Below are 17,549 nucleotides of genomic sequence, written 5' to 3'. Positions count from 1 at the left end.
GAGAATACCGAGCTAATGTGTTCTTGGTTGCGTTTGACTCGCTCCATCTCGGGTGTGAACATGACTGGGGTTCCCTTCGCTGCGTTGTCCTTATACATCACCTGCAGGACAGAAGCACATAATGGAGGCAGTGAAAGACCAGACTTCAACCAGCTATTGAAGCAGTTTCCTCCCGGATAATAAAAATATTCTGATTTTGATTCTGAAACCAGTCGGCTATCATGCTGTAATTGGAGTGCAACTTATACTTAAAACACCTTAATTGTACCGTCAACACAAGTTATAATGAGGGGTGTCAATACTGAGATAAGTAGGACGAACAAATTAAAAAAATTAAAAGCAGCCATAAACCAAGCAATGTCATCTTCAAGCAGTATGAGGAGGGTTTCCTATTGGTGGAAGGGATGGCAGCATCCATTAGGTGTGAACATCAGTGGAAAAACATGGCTAGAGTACATTGAGCAGTTTGTCACCATGTAGACATAATGGATAGGATCTGCTGAGCTTGGGAGATGTCAGATATTTCTGTTATTCAAGAAATAGGGCACAAGAGGGTGTACTACCGAGCTGATGTTCTTCTGGGTCTCCCGGACCCGTTTCACCTCAGGGAGGTCTGAGATGGCTGTACCTTGGCCCACTGACTCCTTGTACTTTATCTAGCCATGGGTGGTTCCATGTGGAAAGAGGAAACAAATAATGAGAACACAGTGCTCAGATGATGATGTCATAGGGAATGTGACACCGTAGCGTACCTCTGCAATGACACAGAACATTCATAGTGATGAAGCTAGTTAGCATGTTCAGTGGGTTAACACATATTTAAGGGCTCTTGTTCTTCTAAAAGTGAATGTGCACTTTGTTTCCAAACAAATTCTGTTTCTTAATGTTACTACCTTATCAGAACACCACTAAAACAAACTGGATCCTCTATGACCAGTTAGAGTTTAGTTACACATTTCAGGAACTGTGTATACCAGGGGTACTCAACTGGTGGATCGAAACACAATTTAGTCTGGACAACGCAATCACATTGCCTCCCCCAGTTGAAAATTACTGTCACCAATGGCTTTGTGCCATTGCTGGAATTTGTACCTCCAAGAAATGTATTGAGTACTCTTAGTGTATGTGGTTATGACGATGACTCGGTGATTTCAATGTTGTTAGTTTGTTCTGAAAAATTCTGTATGACTTGTGTTGACAAGTCCGATGTGACACCCTAATTGAGTTGAAAGGCCAGGGGGACTGTAGAAGAGAGAAACATATTCACATTTTCACACACATATACGCAACACTTCCAATTATCCATGAACATTCTCATAAAATCCCCTGTATAAGTGATACTGTAGTGTATCCTGTTCTTGCTGGAATTATGTAAAGAATCTTTAATGATACTAAATAGAGATGGCAGGATTAGCAGAGGTTACTCGAAAGGTTTCACAGCAAACAGCAAATAAATAAAACACATCTCTCATACTCTGTGCTTTGAATGGGGAAAAAACATGCTACAAATGACAGCTGCTTTAATGCTTATCAAGTGGATCAGTTGCAATAGATATTTCACTGATAACTGAGTGCTGAATACAGTCAGACCAGACATACCACAAAACTATGAAAACTCTGCCTCTGACTGGAAGGCATGGCTATGCTAGACTATGCCTCGATCGCTACAGTTAGGGCCAGAGTGACAATGCAGTGCTTTGAGACGCTGCACCATACATTTGATCTTATATTCACTGACATTTCCTTTGAGTGAAATGTGTCTTTGCATGTAATACTTATTAGTGGGGTCTAGGAAGGGGAATCCCAAAAGATTTTCATTTGTTTGCTGGGGCATTTGCAAACAAATGGCAGAGTAAGTAAATAAATAATTGCACTCAAAATACAAAAACAAGGAAAGGTCAAGGGGATGGGAGGTCTACAGATGGAAACTTTTGGGAGGAGTTTATCAGGTCTGTTTCTGGGAAGTGTTGAAGCAAAGGAGAGGACAGTGTGGGAAGTCACTATCAGGAGCACTAGGTGAACACAAGGGGGTGCTACCGAGCTGATGTTCTTCTGGGTTTCCCGAACCCGTTTCACCTCAGGGAGGTCTGGGATGGCTGTACCTTGACCCAATGCATCCTTGTACTTTATCTACTCAGGATGAGTCCCACAATGGAGGAATAAGACCACACAGGACAGCACATTAAACAGTGACAGTACAACATTAAACAGGACAAGGAGCACAGCTACATGGAAGAATCATTGATGCTTAAATAGTGAAACCTAAGCCAAAAAAATATATGAGCATGCTTTATTCATAAGCTAACTATATAAAGCTTTACATTGCTAGGTGTTTAATTTCAATATGTTTTATTTTAAATGAAGAACAACATTTGTGTTAATGCTAAATGCAAGGAGAGTGATCATTATGGGTTGTTTAATTGGGAATCAGAAGGACTTATCCAAACACTTGATAACAGTTTTAAAATCACTGGGTATGGGGATGGGTTAACAACACTAGTGTACCGTGCTAATTGCTTGCTGATTGCGTTTAACTCTCTCCATCTCTGGGGTCTCTGCTACAGCTGTTCCACCGCCCAGTTCCTCTTTGTACAATATCTTTAATAGAACAGCACCATGAGCATGAGTACAGATACTCTCTGTTGCTAAAAGTACAAAGACAAGCTGGAACGTGTGACAGGTTTCTGTTGGACATTATATCACGGTTTTATGCAAGACAGCCGCGTAATTATATGTGAATGCCAAAAAACACAGGTCCTATGCTGCGAATGAAAAGGGAAAAGAAAACAGAAAAAAACAAAAGAAGACAAGAAAGACAAAAGAGAAGAATTAAAAGAAGTGGAACAAGTACCGAGCTGAAATTCCTTTGATTGTCTTTAACACGCTGCATTTCCGGGGTGTCCTTTATGACAGACATTTTTCCCCGATTGTTTTTAAGGTCAGTCTGGTACTGAAGCTACAGGGAGAAAGAGCACAAAAAGTTATAAAGCTCCAAAAGTCACCATGAAAGAACAGGTTTTAAAAAAACACTCTCCACTCCCAAATTGTTGAAAACAGAAAACACAATTACCCATTTTAAAAAGTTCAATTCTTTATGAGAGAATATGACAAAATAATTTATTGGTAGGTGATGTGTTATTCACTGCCTTGTTTTTTTAATACTCCTAAATCCAAATGGCACACTGCTCCACAACACAAGACACATCACCACCAGAGGGGCAGAGGGGCCTTGGCACGATACACAAACACAATCCATTTGCCTTTTCACCGCTTACCGTGCTGAAGTTCTTCTGGTTCTCACGGAATCGCTGCATCTCGGGCGTGTCCAGTACCGGCACGTAGTGAGACATGCTCTTCTCAGCGTCCTCCTTGTACTTTTTCTGTCAATAATGCAGTGAACAAAAGTGTCCTCATAAACCATAATACTGCTGTAGACTTTGGTATCTAGAAACATAGAGTATATCTCTATAGGGCAGTGAGGTTACTTCATATATATAATATACACATTTATAAGTGTGTTATTTATGGTGTTAAAATACTCTTCTTCTCTCGGCTGTAAGGGTGTCGTCAGTGTGCGAGCGTCCTCACCTGGCTGACGAGGTTTCGGACCTGCTGAGCGTGGATGATGTCAGGTGTGTCGGTCACCGTTGTGTAGCTGGCTCGGTCCTGCTCAGCTGTCTGCTTGTACTTTGTCTGAGGAGCAGAGGTGTTGCTTTGGTATCCGTAGGCAGTTGGGTTAGTTCCCGAGCGTGATCTCACAGCAGGGGCTGGTGTAGTAACAACGGGTTAATGCAGACCTTTACAATGTAAAATTTAAGTCACTCACCTGGCTGAGGATGTCGGTGGCATTCTTTGCCCTCATGAAGTCTGGGGTGTCTGTTGCTATGGTGATCCCTTTGCCCTTAATCTCATTCTCCAGGGCCTTTTTGTATTCTCTCTGCAAAAAACCCGTTAGCAGTAGTTCTGTGTTATGTGACTCGGTTAGTTTGTATCCGTTACGAAAGACAACCTGCTATCAAAAATATTTGACATTATTATACACTAAATATAACGCGAAATCTTTGACATGAATGTGGGGGGAAATGTATAAATACCTCACATCAGAATAGTGGCGAGAATGGTAAAGCACAGTGGGGGATGAATATGATAATATCACAAGTTATGTGACTTTAGAAAGACTTTAGCAGAAGTTAGCAGTTATCTGTCCCTTTGCTAATGAGAAAACTTACCAACTTATTTACAACCAGTGAGAAAAGGAAACATAGCGGAACCTACCAAAATGAGTATGTCGATTGCAATGTTTTGTTAATATGGGGTTGGGGGAGTTTAGTCATGGGAATAAACTTATTGATGTCACTGGGGGAGGAGCAGGCCTGTTAACTGGGGAATAACCAAAAGACACCATCTTTAGCCAGACTGGTAGCCATGATGATGGTGACCAAACCTATGGCAGCCATACCTCATTCAGAATTTGGGTTGCATTCTTTGCTCTCAACAGTTCAGGAGTTTCGTCCAGGACCGTTAAACCTTTACCCTTGACCCCCTCCTCTAGATCCCTCCTGTACTCTTTCTGTATGGTAAAAAAAGGAGAGAGAGACATTGAGCAAACAGTACACAGGTATATTTACACAGAGGACCGAACTCCCAGCCATCATAGGTCTGTTAGAGAAACTCCTCTAAAGTCAGTAATACGATGCCAATACTGACTGTGAAATCAAATGAGTCGGACAATTGAGCAGAGATCATTCCTCTCAGGCATGACGTGGTGATTTTGGCATGACGGCAGTTGATGGAGTTTACCTCGCTGACGATTTTGGTGGCATGTCTGACGTGCAACATGGCAGGGGTGACCTCCAGGCCAGAGAGATTCCTCCCTTTGATGGACTCCTCATACTCCTTCTTATAATCTTTCTGTCAACCAATACGAAAAAATTAAGATGGGGGGCAGCACTGGCAACTTGATGGGATGGATGATATCACTGATTTCCTTTCAGTCCAGTTCAATACCAAGGGTGGTATCACTGATACCAATTCTGATTCCTATATTTGGTGCCAGCCCAACTCTGATGGCATGGTTGCAGGCAGATCGATCATTCCATTTCCCTCGACCCTAGTGTCTGTGCCCCTGAAAGTCTGCCACCTTATGGGCGCCCTGCATGGTACAAGTTCATGTCCTGCTGCCTATAATAATATAAACATTTAAATTACCAAGTAAAATATTGAAATATCATTGAATTTGTTCTCAAAATGAAACATCATTTTCGAAAGAATCAACATTTCAGTATCAATTTAGTGCTGTATGTGTCTTTTCATAGTGTCATACTTTCTAGACATTTTACCCCAGTATATTGTATATAACAGTATTTAAATAAATAAATAAATCATGTAGGCTACTGTGAACTCCAGAATTAGAGAGAGCCTAAAGTGACTCATCAGCGTGGAGTTGAGTGGTAGGGAAACGAGGAAACAGCTCCTTGTTGAAGAGTTAAAAAAAATCACTCTTTGTCTGTTCAACCACTGTCACTGCCTGATCTGCGACTGTGTGCTCACTAGGTTTCTCATATCCTGCACATGTTCAAACAGTTTACAACACATTCATGGAACATTTTGTTTTTGTGGCATGAATTGAAGCATGTGTGTTATTCTTTGGTTTGTTTTTTTTGTTTGTTTTACTTAAATCAGGCTCCAGTCACTGCTAACGCTGTTCACTACAATATATTGTCTCAATACTGCATCTCTCAATGCACCAGTTTAATAGAAAGAACAGTAGTGGTGGTTTTAGATCATTTCAGCTGGGAGCTTGCAGACCAGGGCCAGTTGTTCTGCTGGGGGGGGCAGATGCATTTGACCTCAATGTCCTCCAAGTATTACTTACACTAGAATGCTAATACAGTCAAACCTCGGATTGCGAGTAACTTGGTTTGCGAGTGTTTTGCAAGACAAGCTAAATTTTTAAGTAAATTTGAACTTGATAAACAAGCAAGGTCTTGCAATATGAGTATTACGTGTACTCTTTGTCTACCTAGCGTCACGTGATCACAACTGAGCAGATGGTTCTCTCTCTCTCTCTCTCTCTCTCTCTCTCTCTCTCTCTCTCTCTCTCTCTCTCTCTCTCTCTCTCTGTCTCTTATGTTGCCGGATTGTGGGTAATCATGTCCCATGCTTGGTGTCAGTCGGCGTGCCTCACTCATATAGTCAAAATTTAGTAGAAAAGCATCACCCGAATAAGGGCGTAGCAGTGCGAATCTGAATCTGTTTAACGACAATGCAATGTCCACAATTCTGTGAAATCGAAAAGGAGGCAAAAGCAGCTGTCATTGGATAGGTTCTTTGTTAAAGTTGCACAAAAAGTAAAAGATTCCAGTGAGCCAACAGATAGCAGTGATTCCATTATTTATAGTGAAAGTCGTCCTACAAAATAACCCTCCTCTTCTTCTCTATCTCATCTCCCTCACACCATCCACGATTCTTTTCAAAGGTTAATTTGTTTTATGTATTTTTACTTTGTATTTTGTATTAATCATTTTGATATGAATATTTTTGGGTTGTGGAACAAATGATCAGAGTTTCCATTATTTCTAATGGGAAAATTCGCTTTGATGTACGAGTGCTTTGGATTACAAGCACGCTTCCGGAATGAATTATGCTCGCAATCTGCAGTTTTACTATATTAAGTTTATGAAATGCTTTGCAGTCACATTTTACAATTAACCATCCCCAGAACTGCCCCTGAAGAGAAGTGTCTATTTTTGAGGGAATTAAAAATAATGCTTTTGGGATTTTTAAATACCAGGGTATACCGTAATACCATCATATTATCCAAGTCTAGTATCGATCCACACATTCCACTGTAACCTTTCCTGTGAAGTATTGAACGCACTGGGAAGTCTACTGTGCTTCACACTGTCATAGGCCCTCTAATATGAACTGATGTAGCTGTGGTAGCAGCTCTTTAAGCATGCAGTTACTATAGGGTACCGATACTCCACATATAACAATATCCATTTGTTAGGCCACAGTTCTCTGCTGTGGTCCTGCAGAGCCCTTGTGCATACAGTTTTCCCACTGGAGCTCTTCTATTAATTACTTTTGAGTGAATGTTTGAATACATTTGAAAGAAATGCTTCAGGGACCGGCTCTCCTTTTTTTGCTCTTATTAAATCAAATTTGTATTTGACATGGTTAGTTTTAAACATTTTTAAACTGTTGCATATGTGCGAATCAAATATACTGTCTTTCTATTATTGTGAAATTCAAACACTGAAGATCTGGTTACTGTTGTACTGCATATTGTGATTAAACTAACCATTTATTCATTTTAAGGGACCCAGGAATAATCTGCACTATTTGAGCATCAGTATAATTTAAAAATGCATTATATGTAATTAATATGACCTGCGTCCTTGGGTTAATATGAGTCCTTCACAGAATAGCTCAGTCTAAGTACATCCGCTTAGTATGGATAACAGATGATTGGTACATGAGCTGGTTGGTCTACTAAAGTAACCAGCTCTCCATCACATTGTTACCCAGCACATAAAGCAGGTGTCCATATGTTTAACTTCTCACCTGGCTCTGCAGTTGCTGGGCTTCTTTAGCTGACATATACGAAGGCGTCTCAAAGTCCAGCATGGCCTTGCCACGCTCCTTCTCATATTTCTCCTTGTACTTTACCTGGAATTGCATCACAAGTTCTCAGTAATCCCCCACAAAGTTCTGGAGCCTGACCTTCTCTAAACAATATGTTCTGGGATTTGTGGGATGGATTCAGCCAATAAAAACAGTCACGGAAAAACAAATCCAGATGTTCCAGACTTTAATCACGGTTGCGGTGTAATATTGCTGTCTTAGTACGAATGAGGTTGAATATGATGTGATCAGAGGTCATCATAGGATTACGCATTGGTTTGTTAATATTACTGTACAGGGCAAACTTATGAGGTGTAAGGATGACTGTTGTCTTGCTGCAGTGTAAGCAGCACTGTCTATCTCAGGATGGAACCCGAATGTACTGTAATCACTGAGTCTCTCCATCTGCTTTTTGTACCTGCTGTTGAAATGTTGCTTTATTATGCTTGATGCTTTTATCTCGACTGTTCTGCTGAGGGTCTTTGGCTGCCTACTTCTCACTCACTGCCCTATCTGTCCTTTCTGTTCCAAACAATTACCATCAACATCAGCCACACATGATGCAGTGAAACGTCATGGCATAAACAGAAGTGTGCCTGGACTGACTGAGCTTAACGTGGTAGGAATCATCAGAGGATCAGCAGTGAGGGTCTGGGAGTGTAACGTGGAGCAACTGGGGGCTTTTCATGACTCCCAATGTTTTGCTCACTTACTTGGCTCTGCAGTTCTGAAGCCTCCTTATGATGGATCTGCTCAGGTGTGTCTGGAATCATGTGATAGCGACCTTTACTCTCCTCAAATTTCTTCTTGTACTGATACTAAGGGGGGATTTGGAAAGGTCACTTAATACAATAAGTTACAAAAACAGCAAAATAAAGGCACATATCACTTTTAAAAGGAAAATATCACTTTAATTTATCCTGCAAGCTAGTAATACTTGCAATTTATGCTAGTAAATGTAATTTACTAGAGTACTAGAGTAAAAGACAGTTATGGTTAGTCAGAAGTACCAGGTAGGGTTTGGGTTAGAAAAGAGCGATAGGTACGCTTAGGCTTCAGGTAGCTCTTACATCACTGGACAGTTTGCTGGTGCTCAGGCTGTGCTGCATGGACAGAGACTCAGATATGTTTGTTACAGGTTTGTGGATCTTCTTCAGGTCTGTCTTGTACTTCACCTAAGGCAGGTCATAATGAGGCAGATATAAACACGAGTCATCCTCATATTCCTTCTGGCAGACAGCGTTATATTAATATTAGTGTTTTGTTTTCTTTTATATGATAATTAAGATCGTCAGTATTATAACAGCTTTAATGTGAAGGCCTTGTAAATCTGTCCCTTCAAGTACTCACCTCACTGGCGAGAGTATTGGCATCCTTGAGAGTTTGGTAAATCTTGCTGCTCTTGAGGTCATACTGTGGCCTCTGCCCCTTCATCTCCTTATCAAACTTCTCCTTGTACCTGACCTGTTGGAAAGTGACAGTGGTCGCACTGCAGTGACCTTCAGTAATCTTCTTTCATGTAGATAACGAGAGATGCTGGAATGTTGGAATCTGTCTTGATTCATTACTGCAGAGAACTGGTTCCTAAAAATACAGCAGGAAGGTCATCATCCTACGCGAATCCGTACCTGGCTGGTGAGTTTGGACACCTCAGTGGCGAGGGTGATATCAGGCCGGTTAGCCAGTGACCCCCCGCGACTGGCCTCCTCACGGGCCTTGTCCCGGTAGCCCACCTGTGAAGGGCGGCAGAGTGGAGTCATGATCACTGAGCAGTTTATTTTAGGATCTCTCATTGTTTTCCCACAAATTGGAATTTTGGAGGGTTTCTTGCTGATGTGCAGTTTTCCTTCAACATCCTACAGTTTCTGTCAAACAGTGCTGACAAACTACTGCAGCTCAGAATTCTTTCATATAATTAAATGATTTGATGATCTCTAAGCTAAGCATGGTGTGATCGTGAGAGTAGCTGGTGGTCAGTAGCCAGGGCTGCTTCCTCGGGGGCTTACGTTGCTGATGAGCTTGGCAGCTTGGGTGGCCTTCCTGATATCAGGCCGGTCTGCCACTGGTGTGTATTGCAGCTTAGCTTTTCTCTCCTGCTTATAGGCCACCTGGAGCAGCATGAGAGAAAAGTGGGTTTTTTATGCCATATGCCAAAACTCTGGTTGTCAATGAAAATTAAGAAAAGCGTCAAGACTACCCACTGTATATGAATATCAGGTTACATTCCCACAACAGATTAACTCTATTTAGATTAACAGAATCATGATATTTCCAGTTCCTGGTTGCTTCACAATACATTGGTCTTGGAGGGAATGTTATTCAACAGTGGACCAATAAGGGGAGAGTGAGAGTCACTCACGTTGCTCTGGCTCTTGGCCACATCCATTGCATGCTGCACATTAGGGGGGACGATCATGTTGTTGTACTGGGACTTGCCCTTTTCTTTCTCAAACTTCAGCTTGTATTTTTTCTGTATTGAGACAGAGCATCACCAGCCATATATACAGTGAAGCAGCAAAAAGCGTGACTATTCTATGTCTTATTCCCAGGCTTTTCAACCAGAGCTGGGGACCCCCCCCCCCCCAGCAAGCTCACCTCGCTGACCAGTTTGGACATCTCCTTCCCGTGGGCAGTCTCCCGAGTCTCCGGCAGCGTTGTAAAGGAGCCAGACTGCATTTGCTTCTTGCTGGCCTCCTTATATTTGCTCTGGAGAGGCAGCAGGACATTTGTTCGACATTTCTGCATTCACCGACGTCAGGCATACGTGATACTTCAAGCACAAGTCATGGTGTGGCCCGTGGAATCACACATAGTGCACTGGTTTACTGGTATATAATGGATAATTATCCCAAGAGTGTACTGAGATCTACAGAGGCTTATGAAGAAGCTGGATGATAACACAGCATGGAGAACAAAAAAATGGTGGAGTATATATTCTGCATAAATGTACATTTAAATAATAGTTCCTTACCACAGATGAGAGGGAGGCTACTGATTTGATATGGAGCATGTGAGGGGTGTCAGGAACAGTTTGGTAGTTTCCCTTTGCCTTCTCATACTTCTCCTTGTATTTGACCTGTTGAAACAGAGTTCAGCATTGCATGTTATGATATGTAGGGGCACCACAGAGCCCCTAACAGCAGCCGCACTGTTCCCAGAGCATTTCTAACCATAACCCATAGCATTTGTCCTATTTGCACACAGATGTTAAATCAGTGAAGATTCTGCCTGTATGAGAGGCTAATTGTCGAAATGTCTGCGTCTAAGTGTCAGTGTGAAGTGCTGCACTTACTTCACTGGCCAGCTGGCCAGTTTGCTTGATCAGGGTCAGGAGCTTGTCGTCAACCACAGAGGTCTTGCAGCCCTTCAGCATCTCCTTGTCATACTTGTACTCTACCTGTAGGGAAGCCATGATCAGGCTCCAACACCGGATTTGCATATGAGCGTAACACTACTGACTTTCTTATGTACATGTTACTGAGCAGAAATAACGGGGAAGTGATCTCTAGCGTTACAGCCTTTCTGTGCCTCCAGTATAATAAGTTGTTCTTTGTTATATGTGAGCAAATTTTAAGGAATATTTCAGAAGATAATCATGGCAAATGACTGAATTATAAAAAGTAAAGAAAAACACATTATATTATTATCTAGTCTGAACCACAAATAGTATTGAGTATCAACAATCATTGTAACTCGTTAGTAAAATAGTATAATGGGCCTTATATTATTCTGTTTTTTTTTTTTTTTGCTTTGGTTGCTTAGAATAGCTGTAAGCTGTAGAGCAGTAGAATAGATGGCTGGTTAGCTGTTCTGAGCAGAAATTCAAGCCGTATTCTTCCAGAGAAGGGGCTACTTACATCGCTCTGCTGAAGAGAGGTCTTTGCTGCATGGACAAAGTCTGGCCTGTCCACAGTCCAGATCCACTTGTTTTTGGTGGCCTCATATTTCTTCTTGTAGTCAAGCTAAATTGAAGCAGCCCATCAGTGCAAAATATTCTATGGCAGCACTGATTGAAAACCAACAAATCAGCATGAATGAAAGTCTTACATTACTGATGTTCTTGTAGGCCTCCTTGGCGGCCCGGATTTCATGAGCATCAGAAGCGATGTTGATGTGAGCTTTCTCACTCTCATACTGCTCTTTGTACTTTTGCTGTGGGGAGAGATATTTCAGCCCTTAGTGATGGTCTTCAGACTCGGATTGCTTGAGCAGTGAATGGGGCGCCTTACCACGCTCTGAAGATCCTTGACCTTCTTCATGTGCAGCTGGAGTGGGGTGTCATGGCCCAGGGTGTAGGCCGTGGCCTTGTTTCTATTGTACTCCATCTTATATATGATCTGGAAAAAAAATCATTGGCACAATAGTGGCGCATACGAGAGCTACATGGTGGGAACTCCTGTGAAGCAATGATATACAGTAAGTGTCATACTGTTTCTACCGTTTTCTTTGAAAATGCATAGATGTCGATTATTTGTCTCTTGCAGCTGGTACATCTGGGGGGGAGGTGGCACTCACGTCACTGATTTTCTTGCTGCGCTCGTGCATGTCGTGCTCGGGGGTCTCCAGCACTGTGGTGTACTTGTCCTTGGTGCGCTGGTACTTCTCCTTGTACCTCCACTGACGGAGAAAAGCATAGTCACCACTGCCTTGATCACTGACACTTCTCAGTATTGGTTACCATTGGTTACCATTATTTACTGTGAAGCTGTTAAGTGATGAGTGTGCCTTTACTTAGCGCTTCTAGATCAGAGTCATATTATCTGTGCTTCAGGTAGATCACTGTTCCAAAGAAAGATACAGTGGTCAGGGCCAATCTGGCAGATGCTCACAGTACTTTTGAAAATATGATCACTACAAATACTGTAAATAGAAACATCTAAAAGTGAAAGTAGCTTTGTATATTCTGGCTATATATAACAGATATTGCCTATTTTACATGTTTACTCATGTCTATACCTTTGTCTTATCTTAGGAAATTACCCCTTTGCATAAGTTTCAGTAATTGGGAAGGGATGAAAAATGTACCTCTCTTCTGTTCCATTCTGTTCTGTTCTTTTATCATGGTGCTCTATGGCTCCGTTTATTTCTATGTCCTCTATGCAGCAATGCTCAGGTTAGTCCATACATAGCATACAGGTACAGGCAATGGGCGAGTTGTAAAAGCTTTTCAAGGGAGATGGTGGGGGTGTGAGGGGTGACCAATGATAAAATTTACGAGGTGGGTAGAGAGAACACCTTACATTCACCTTACAGTTCAGATTAAACTGTGTTTCAAACGCAGTCCGCCGGTTCAGTACCCCGGATATAATCAGTCGTTATGCTTTTAGGTGAGTGACAATTGCACAGAACAATTTGCGGGGTTGATGAGTGGTGTGGTATATTTACAATGGGGATGGCTTTTGTCATTTTTAGCACAGGGGGGAAGGAAGTCATGTGCATCCCATGACTCCCAGGTTGTAGGAAGTGGAGAAGCATTAGGGGCCACATGTTAGGTCTCCGTAGGGAAGCATATCCAGTTACTGCTTGGGGAGGCAGAGGCAGAAACAGGGATGCTAACCTGGCTCCACATGCTGGAGTTGTACATGGCTCCAAGGATGTCCGGCCGGAAAAGCTCATTGCAGCCACTCTTTAGGAGCTCCATGGCTCTGGACCGGTACCGCTTCTGTGAGTCAAGGAAAGTTCACAGTAATCTGTGAATTCTAGCTTGATTTCTCAAGATGCCAAAAATGTTTGACATAAGCAGTGGAATAAGACGGAGCTCAGTTGGTATTATCTCCTGCAGAACAGGCTTGTATGACTTTATGAATGATCTTTCTATAATACATTGTGTTCCGGAATGCATCCTAAATAAAAATGAAAAAGCATAATATGCGGAAGAAAAATGTGTATGAGAGCATTACTGCATAATTAACTGGTGCACACGCTCCATAATGGGTTAGTACATACTACATAGCCTACTGCAGTTTATGACATTTGGAAACAGTGATAGTGATATATATTGAATTAAGTAGTATTTAACTCACATGATCGGTTACAACGGAGGCATTCTTCATGGCACGATAGAATGGCGTGTCACAGGTATACCTGAAGTTACCTCTGTTTGTCTCAAATGATGCTTTATATATCCTCTGTCAGCAAAAGACGAGACAAATGTGAAATGACCATTAAACAATGTTCAGGAAAGTCTGTTTATTACTTTAAAGCTTAGCTGATTACACAGCACAAGACTACAGGTCCCTTAGCATTTCTGCAAATTGAATATGACCTTAGTAAAGCAGCATGTAGTGAACGTGTTACCTCACTGTAAAGGGTTTTGTTCTTCTCTGCCAACACCATCAATGGGGTGTCCCACACGTAGCAACCGATACCCTTCAGCCAGTCTAGTTCCTCCTTGTATTTAACCTGGTGTAGAGAGATTGTAGAAAAATGCTTAAATAAATTTACAGATGCTCCTTGCTTTATGATGGTATGACTTATGATATTTTGACTTTACAATGGTGCGATAGCAATGACCATTCAGTAGTCAGCTTTGAATTTTGATCTGGTCCCTGCTGAGCAATATGCCGTACAATACTGACGCGGGGCCGTGGCAGAATCCACGCAGCCACTCTTCCAGTCTCTAGTGATTGAAAGTGTAAGGATCTCATACAGTGTTTAACACTGTATTGTACAGTGTTTTTGTCTGTGTTTAACCAAATAAACTTGTAGTTATTTATTTGCCATTTACCGGTTTTTAGCTAGCTGCAGCAATTTTTTATTTACTTATTCAGTGACATCAGTTGTTTACTAATTTATTTATCATATCATATATATAATATATCATATCATATCATATCCGACTCGTGATATTTTCTCCTTATGATGGATTCACCTTAATGTAACCGCATTGTAAGTTGAGGAGCACCTGTAAAAGCAAATGCAGTTTGACTAAGACGTGCCCTACTCACAGTGCTGATGGAGTCCCGCACGATCTTGTGGTGGAAGAGGTCAGGGCGGTCTGGGATGGACCTCCAGAGTCCCAAAGAGCTGATGTACTTCTCCCTATACTTCACCTGCAGAGAGACAAAGGACAGTGTCCATAGGAGGAAGTTCTCCAGCATCCCACATGGACTCTTCTCGCTTCTCCTCTGCCACCAGCCTGACCTCGCTTATATCATCCGTGACCCTGCGGTGGTAGAGAATGTCCAGAGCATCCTTCACTGTGTGGTAGCGGCCCTTAGCCAACTCAAAGGCCTCCTTGTAGCGAAGCTGGAGGAACAGAGAAGCATAATGATCAGTGGAAGGAACAACACTGACATGAAGACTGGATGCGCAGGGCTAATGGTTTATTGATTGTGGGCTACTCACATCACTAGAGTTGAGGTAAGCCTTCTTGGCCCTGATGACGATCGGTGTGTCGGCGATGGAGGTGTACTTGTGCTTCATCCTCTCATATTGATCCTTGTATTTCTTCTGCAAGGATAGACTCACAGTGTTCATATGCAACCACAGATTACAAGCAGTATGAGACCCAGAATGAAGCCAGCAAAAACCCACCTCACTGAAGACCACCTTCATCTTGCGAGTGTGCTGCATGGCAGGAGTGTTCATCTCAGGGGTGTAGTGAGCCCTCTCCTTGGAGGCCAGGTCGGTATAAAGGAACTTGGAGGGGAAAAGTGGTGTATAAGTGTACAGCCGTGACGATGAAGCTTAACCGTCCATCGTCTGAAGCCATCAGAGACGCACCTGGCTGGTCAGCTGCTGGGCCCACTTGACTCTCTGGATGTCTAGACGGTCCGCGTTTGTGGTGCATTTGGACTTCTGCTCATTGCCTTTGGCTTTATACACCAGCTATACGGGAGAAATAACAGGGCCAGCTTGTTACATCTGAGATCGAAGTGGAATAAATATCGCCTCATGAGAAAGATGTCATCTTACGTCACTCATATGGGTCTTCAGCTCGGTCACACGCTTATACTCTGGCGTTTCCAGGACAGTGCAGTACTGACTGCGCATCTTCTTAGCTTCCACATCGTAATTTACCTTCAGAAGACAGCAGGCCCATTAATGTTACATGGACATGAGCACAGTGGGGTCAGGTGACCGCTGACACTGTGGTACGTACCCGGAACCTGGTGATTTTGCGGATGCGGACCAGCTCTGGTGTTTCGTACATGAAACAGCCAAGGCCCCTCAGCCACTGTAAGTCCTCTTTGTACTTAAGCTGTCAAAATGCAGACATATGTCAGCCTATAATTGATTTAAAGGAATTTCTGCCTTATTGATGCCCATAAAGTCCCAATTAGCATAAAAGTTTATGGACAACAATCTTATCCTTACAAGCTCATTGTAAATGAGACATTCTATGACACCACCCTTTGTGAATCAGACATAAAATAGTTAAGGCAGTCAGCTAAATACAATGGCATTTTAATGAATAATTATAAAGGACGTACATCACTGGTGATCTCGTTGACGTGGTGGCAGTGCATCAGTTGTGGAGTGATTGGTAGAGAAATCATGTTGCCTCTGTTGTTGAAATACTTTTCTTTGTAGCACAGCTGTAGGAAGAAGTCACCATTTTGCATGAAACAACATGATAAAACTATACTACTGCAAATGAACAACCATTTATAAATTACAATTACAATGACAGAACAAGAGTTATACTGAAACGAAGTGGGTGGATGGATTTTTTTAAACAGATGTAGGTACGCACATCACTGATGGCCTTCTGGGTCTTCCTGACTTGGTGGATTTCTGGTGTGTCGTAGGTGGAATGGATCTTGTCCTTCTCCTTATGATATTTCTCATGGTAGAGACGCTGCCCAAGATGACAGGGAGATTGTGTATTATGTACTATACAGTAAGATCTATACTCATATTAACCAGAATGCACCATCTTTTAGTTATATTCTTTTCTGAAGCATCTCAATTTCAATTGTACTGCAGCCTTAATACTGATTAAGACCAAGTGTTGCTTCTTTTTCAATAAAGCTTATTTACCAGGCAGGTTCAGCGGCTTCAGCAGACTTACCAGGTTGGTGAGTGCGTTGACTTTCTTGATGTTGACAAGATTAACACTGTTGCAGTCCAGAGTGTAGTTCTTTGCCTTCATGAGGTCATAGGCTTCCTTGTACTTCACCTGAGTATTCAATTGTGATAATTATTACAGACACATCCAGTGTCAACCTAAGGTGATGAATCAGATAGCAGTTCAGTAGTGATGGCTGCGGTCATTGTCATACATTGCTGGATAGGAGGGTGTTGGCTTGGGCTTGCTTGATGAGCGGCATGTCAGAGGGAATGGAGTAACCAGTAGGCATGAGTTTCTTGTTGGCATATTTGTAGAAGTTCTGAAGAGAAAGTGATAGAGCACAGATCAAAATGAGCTTCTGCTTTTTCACTATAACTCTGTATTCATCAATGACTTTATCTGCTTTTGAACAAATAAAAAACAGATTGGGTGTATGCAGCTGAAATGTGGACCAAAGAACAACATACGTCGCTCTGGATGTAGTTGGCCAGCTTCACCCTTTCGGTGTCTAAGGTGATGGCTGGGGCTGTGTTGGTGCCCTTGATGTTGGTGGTATAATCATGGTGGTAGTTAAGCTGAGGACAGAGAATAGACATCAGGATGCTTTGCATATATGCAGAAAGTGTCACGCTTAATGGAAATGGCAGCTACTTCATTCAAGCTTTAGAGGAAGCGATTTTTAGTGAGGTTTTTACCACAGGAGACCCTTGTTTTTACTCACATCACTCAGGTGTACAGCACTCTTTTTGTAGGCTTCATAAGTTGGAGTTTCCAGCACTACAGAGTAATTTTTTAAATTCTCCACCCCTACGGCTCTGTATTGGTTCTGAAAAGGAACCACAGGAAGGTCAAAGTTCACTTGCTTGGCACTGGTTGCAGCGTAAGCATTTATACAGAAAAACAC

At 42.2% G+C, this 17,549-nt stretch overlaps 1 protein-coding gene across 42 annotated transcripts in view; it reads right to left on the bottom strand.

The window, feature by feature from the left end:
• The window catches only part of neb (nebulin), a 73,153-nt gene that overhangs the window by 3,594 nt on the left and 52,010 nt on the right, over window positions 1-17,549 (bottom strand). For 39 of the 42 annotated variants that reach the window (XM_048978954.1, XM_048978978.1, XM_048978996.1 and 36 more), the window contains 40 exons: window positions 17,367-17,471; window positions 17,113-17,220; window positions 16,857-16,964; window positions 16,646-16,753; window positions 16,328-16,432; window positions 16,065-16,169; window positions 15,734-15,832; window positions 15,547-15,651; window positions 15,355-15,459; window positions 15,166-15,270; window positions 14,977-15,081; window positions 14,773-14,877; window positions 14,577-14,681; window positions 13,927-14,031; window positions 13,653-13,757; window positions 13,187-13,291; window positions 12,145-12,246; window positions 11,859-11,966; window positions 11,677-11,781; window positions 11,487-11,591; window positions 10,922-11,026; window positions 10,601-10,705; window positions 10,225-10,335; window positions 9,989-10,099; window positions 9,636-9,737; window positions 9,258-9,362; window positions 8,980-9,093; window positions 8,700-8,804; window positions 8,343-8,447; window positions 7,570-7,674; window positions 4,801-4,911; window positions 4,460-4,570; window positions 3,827-3,937; window positions 3,589-3,693; window positions 3,276-3,380; window positions 2,852-2,956; window positions 2,506-2,598; window positions 2,038-2,130; window positions 564-656; window positions 9-101 (listed from right to left, as the gene is read on the bottom strand). In XM_048978954.1, coding sequence (XP_048834911.1) covers window positions 9-101; window positions 564-656; window positions 2,038-2,130; window positions 2,506-2,598; window positions 2,852-2,956; window positions 3,276-3,380; window positions 3,589-3,693; window positions 3,827-3,937; window positions 4,460-4,570; window positions 4,801-4,911; window positions 7,570-7,674; window positions 8,343-8,447; window positions 8,700-8,804; window positions 8,980-9,093; window positions 9,258-9,362; window positions 9,636-9,737; window positions 9,989-10,099; window positions 10,225-10,335; window positions 10,601-10,705; window positions 10,922-11,026; window positions 11,487-11,591; window positions 11,677-11,781; window positions 11,859-11,966; window positions 12,145-12,246; window positions 13,187-13,291; window positions 13,653-13,757; window positions 13,927-14,031; window positions 14,577-14,681; window positions 14,773-14,877; window positions 14,977-15,081; window positions 15,166-15,270; window positions 15,355-15,459; window positions 15,547-15,651; window positions 15,734-15,832; window positions 16,065-16,169; window positions 16,328-16,432; window positions 16,646-16,753; window positions 16,857-16,964; window positions 17,113-17,220; window positions 17,367-17,471 — 4,191 coding nt within the window. The remainder of the gene's footprint in view (window positions 1-8; window positions 102-563; window positions 657-2,037; window positions 2,131-2,505; window positions 2,599-2,851; window positions 2,957-3,275; window positions 3,381-3,588; window positions 3,694-3,826; window positions 3,938-4,459; window positions 4,571-4,800; window positions 4,912-7,569; window positions 7,675-8,342; window positions 8,448-8,699; window positions 8,805-8,979; window positions 9,094-9,257; window positions 9,363-9,635; window positions 9,738-9,988; window positions 10,100-10,224; window positions 10,336-10,600; window positions 10,706-10,921; window positions 11,027-11,486; window positions 11,592-11,676; window positions 11,782-11,858; window positions 11,967-12,144; window positions 12,247-13,186; window positions 13,292-13,652; window positions 13,758-13,926; window positions 14,032-14,576; window positions 14,682-14,772; window positions 14,878-14,976; window positions 15,082-15,165; window positions 15,271-15,354; window positions 15,460-15,546; window positions 15,652-15,733; window positions 15,833-16,064; window positions 16,170-16,327; window positions 16,433-16,645; window positions 16,754-16,856; window positions 16,965-17,112; window positions 17,221-17,366; window positions 17,472-17,549) is intronic. The other 3 variants (XM_048978957.1, XM_048978956.1, XM_048978958.1) reach the window with 3 other exon arrangements.

This window comes from Brienomyrus brachyistius, chromosome 16 (assembly GCF_023856365.1).
Source record: "Brienomyrus brachyistius isolate T26 chromosome 16, BBRACH_0.4, whole genome shotgun sequence".
Lineage (NCBI taxonomy): Eukaryota > Metazoa > Chordata > Actinopteri > Osteoglossiformes > Mormyridae > Brienomyrus > Brienomyrus brachyistius.
Note: the sequence above shows the minus strand (reverse complement) of the source record. Positions and strands in the feature narration are given on the sequence as shown.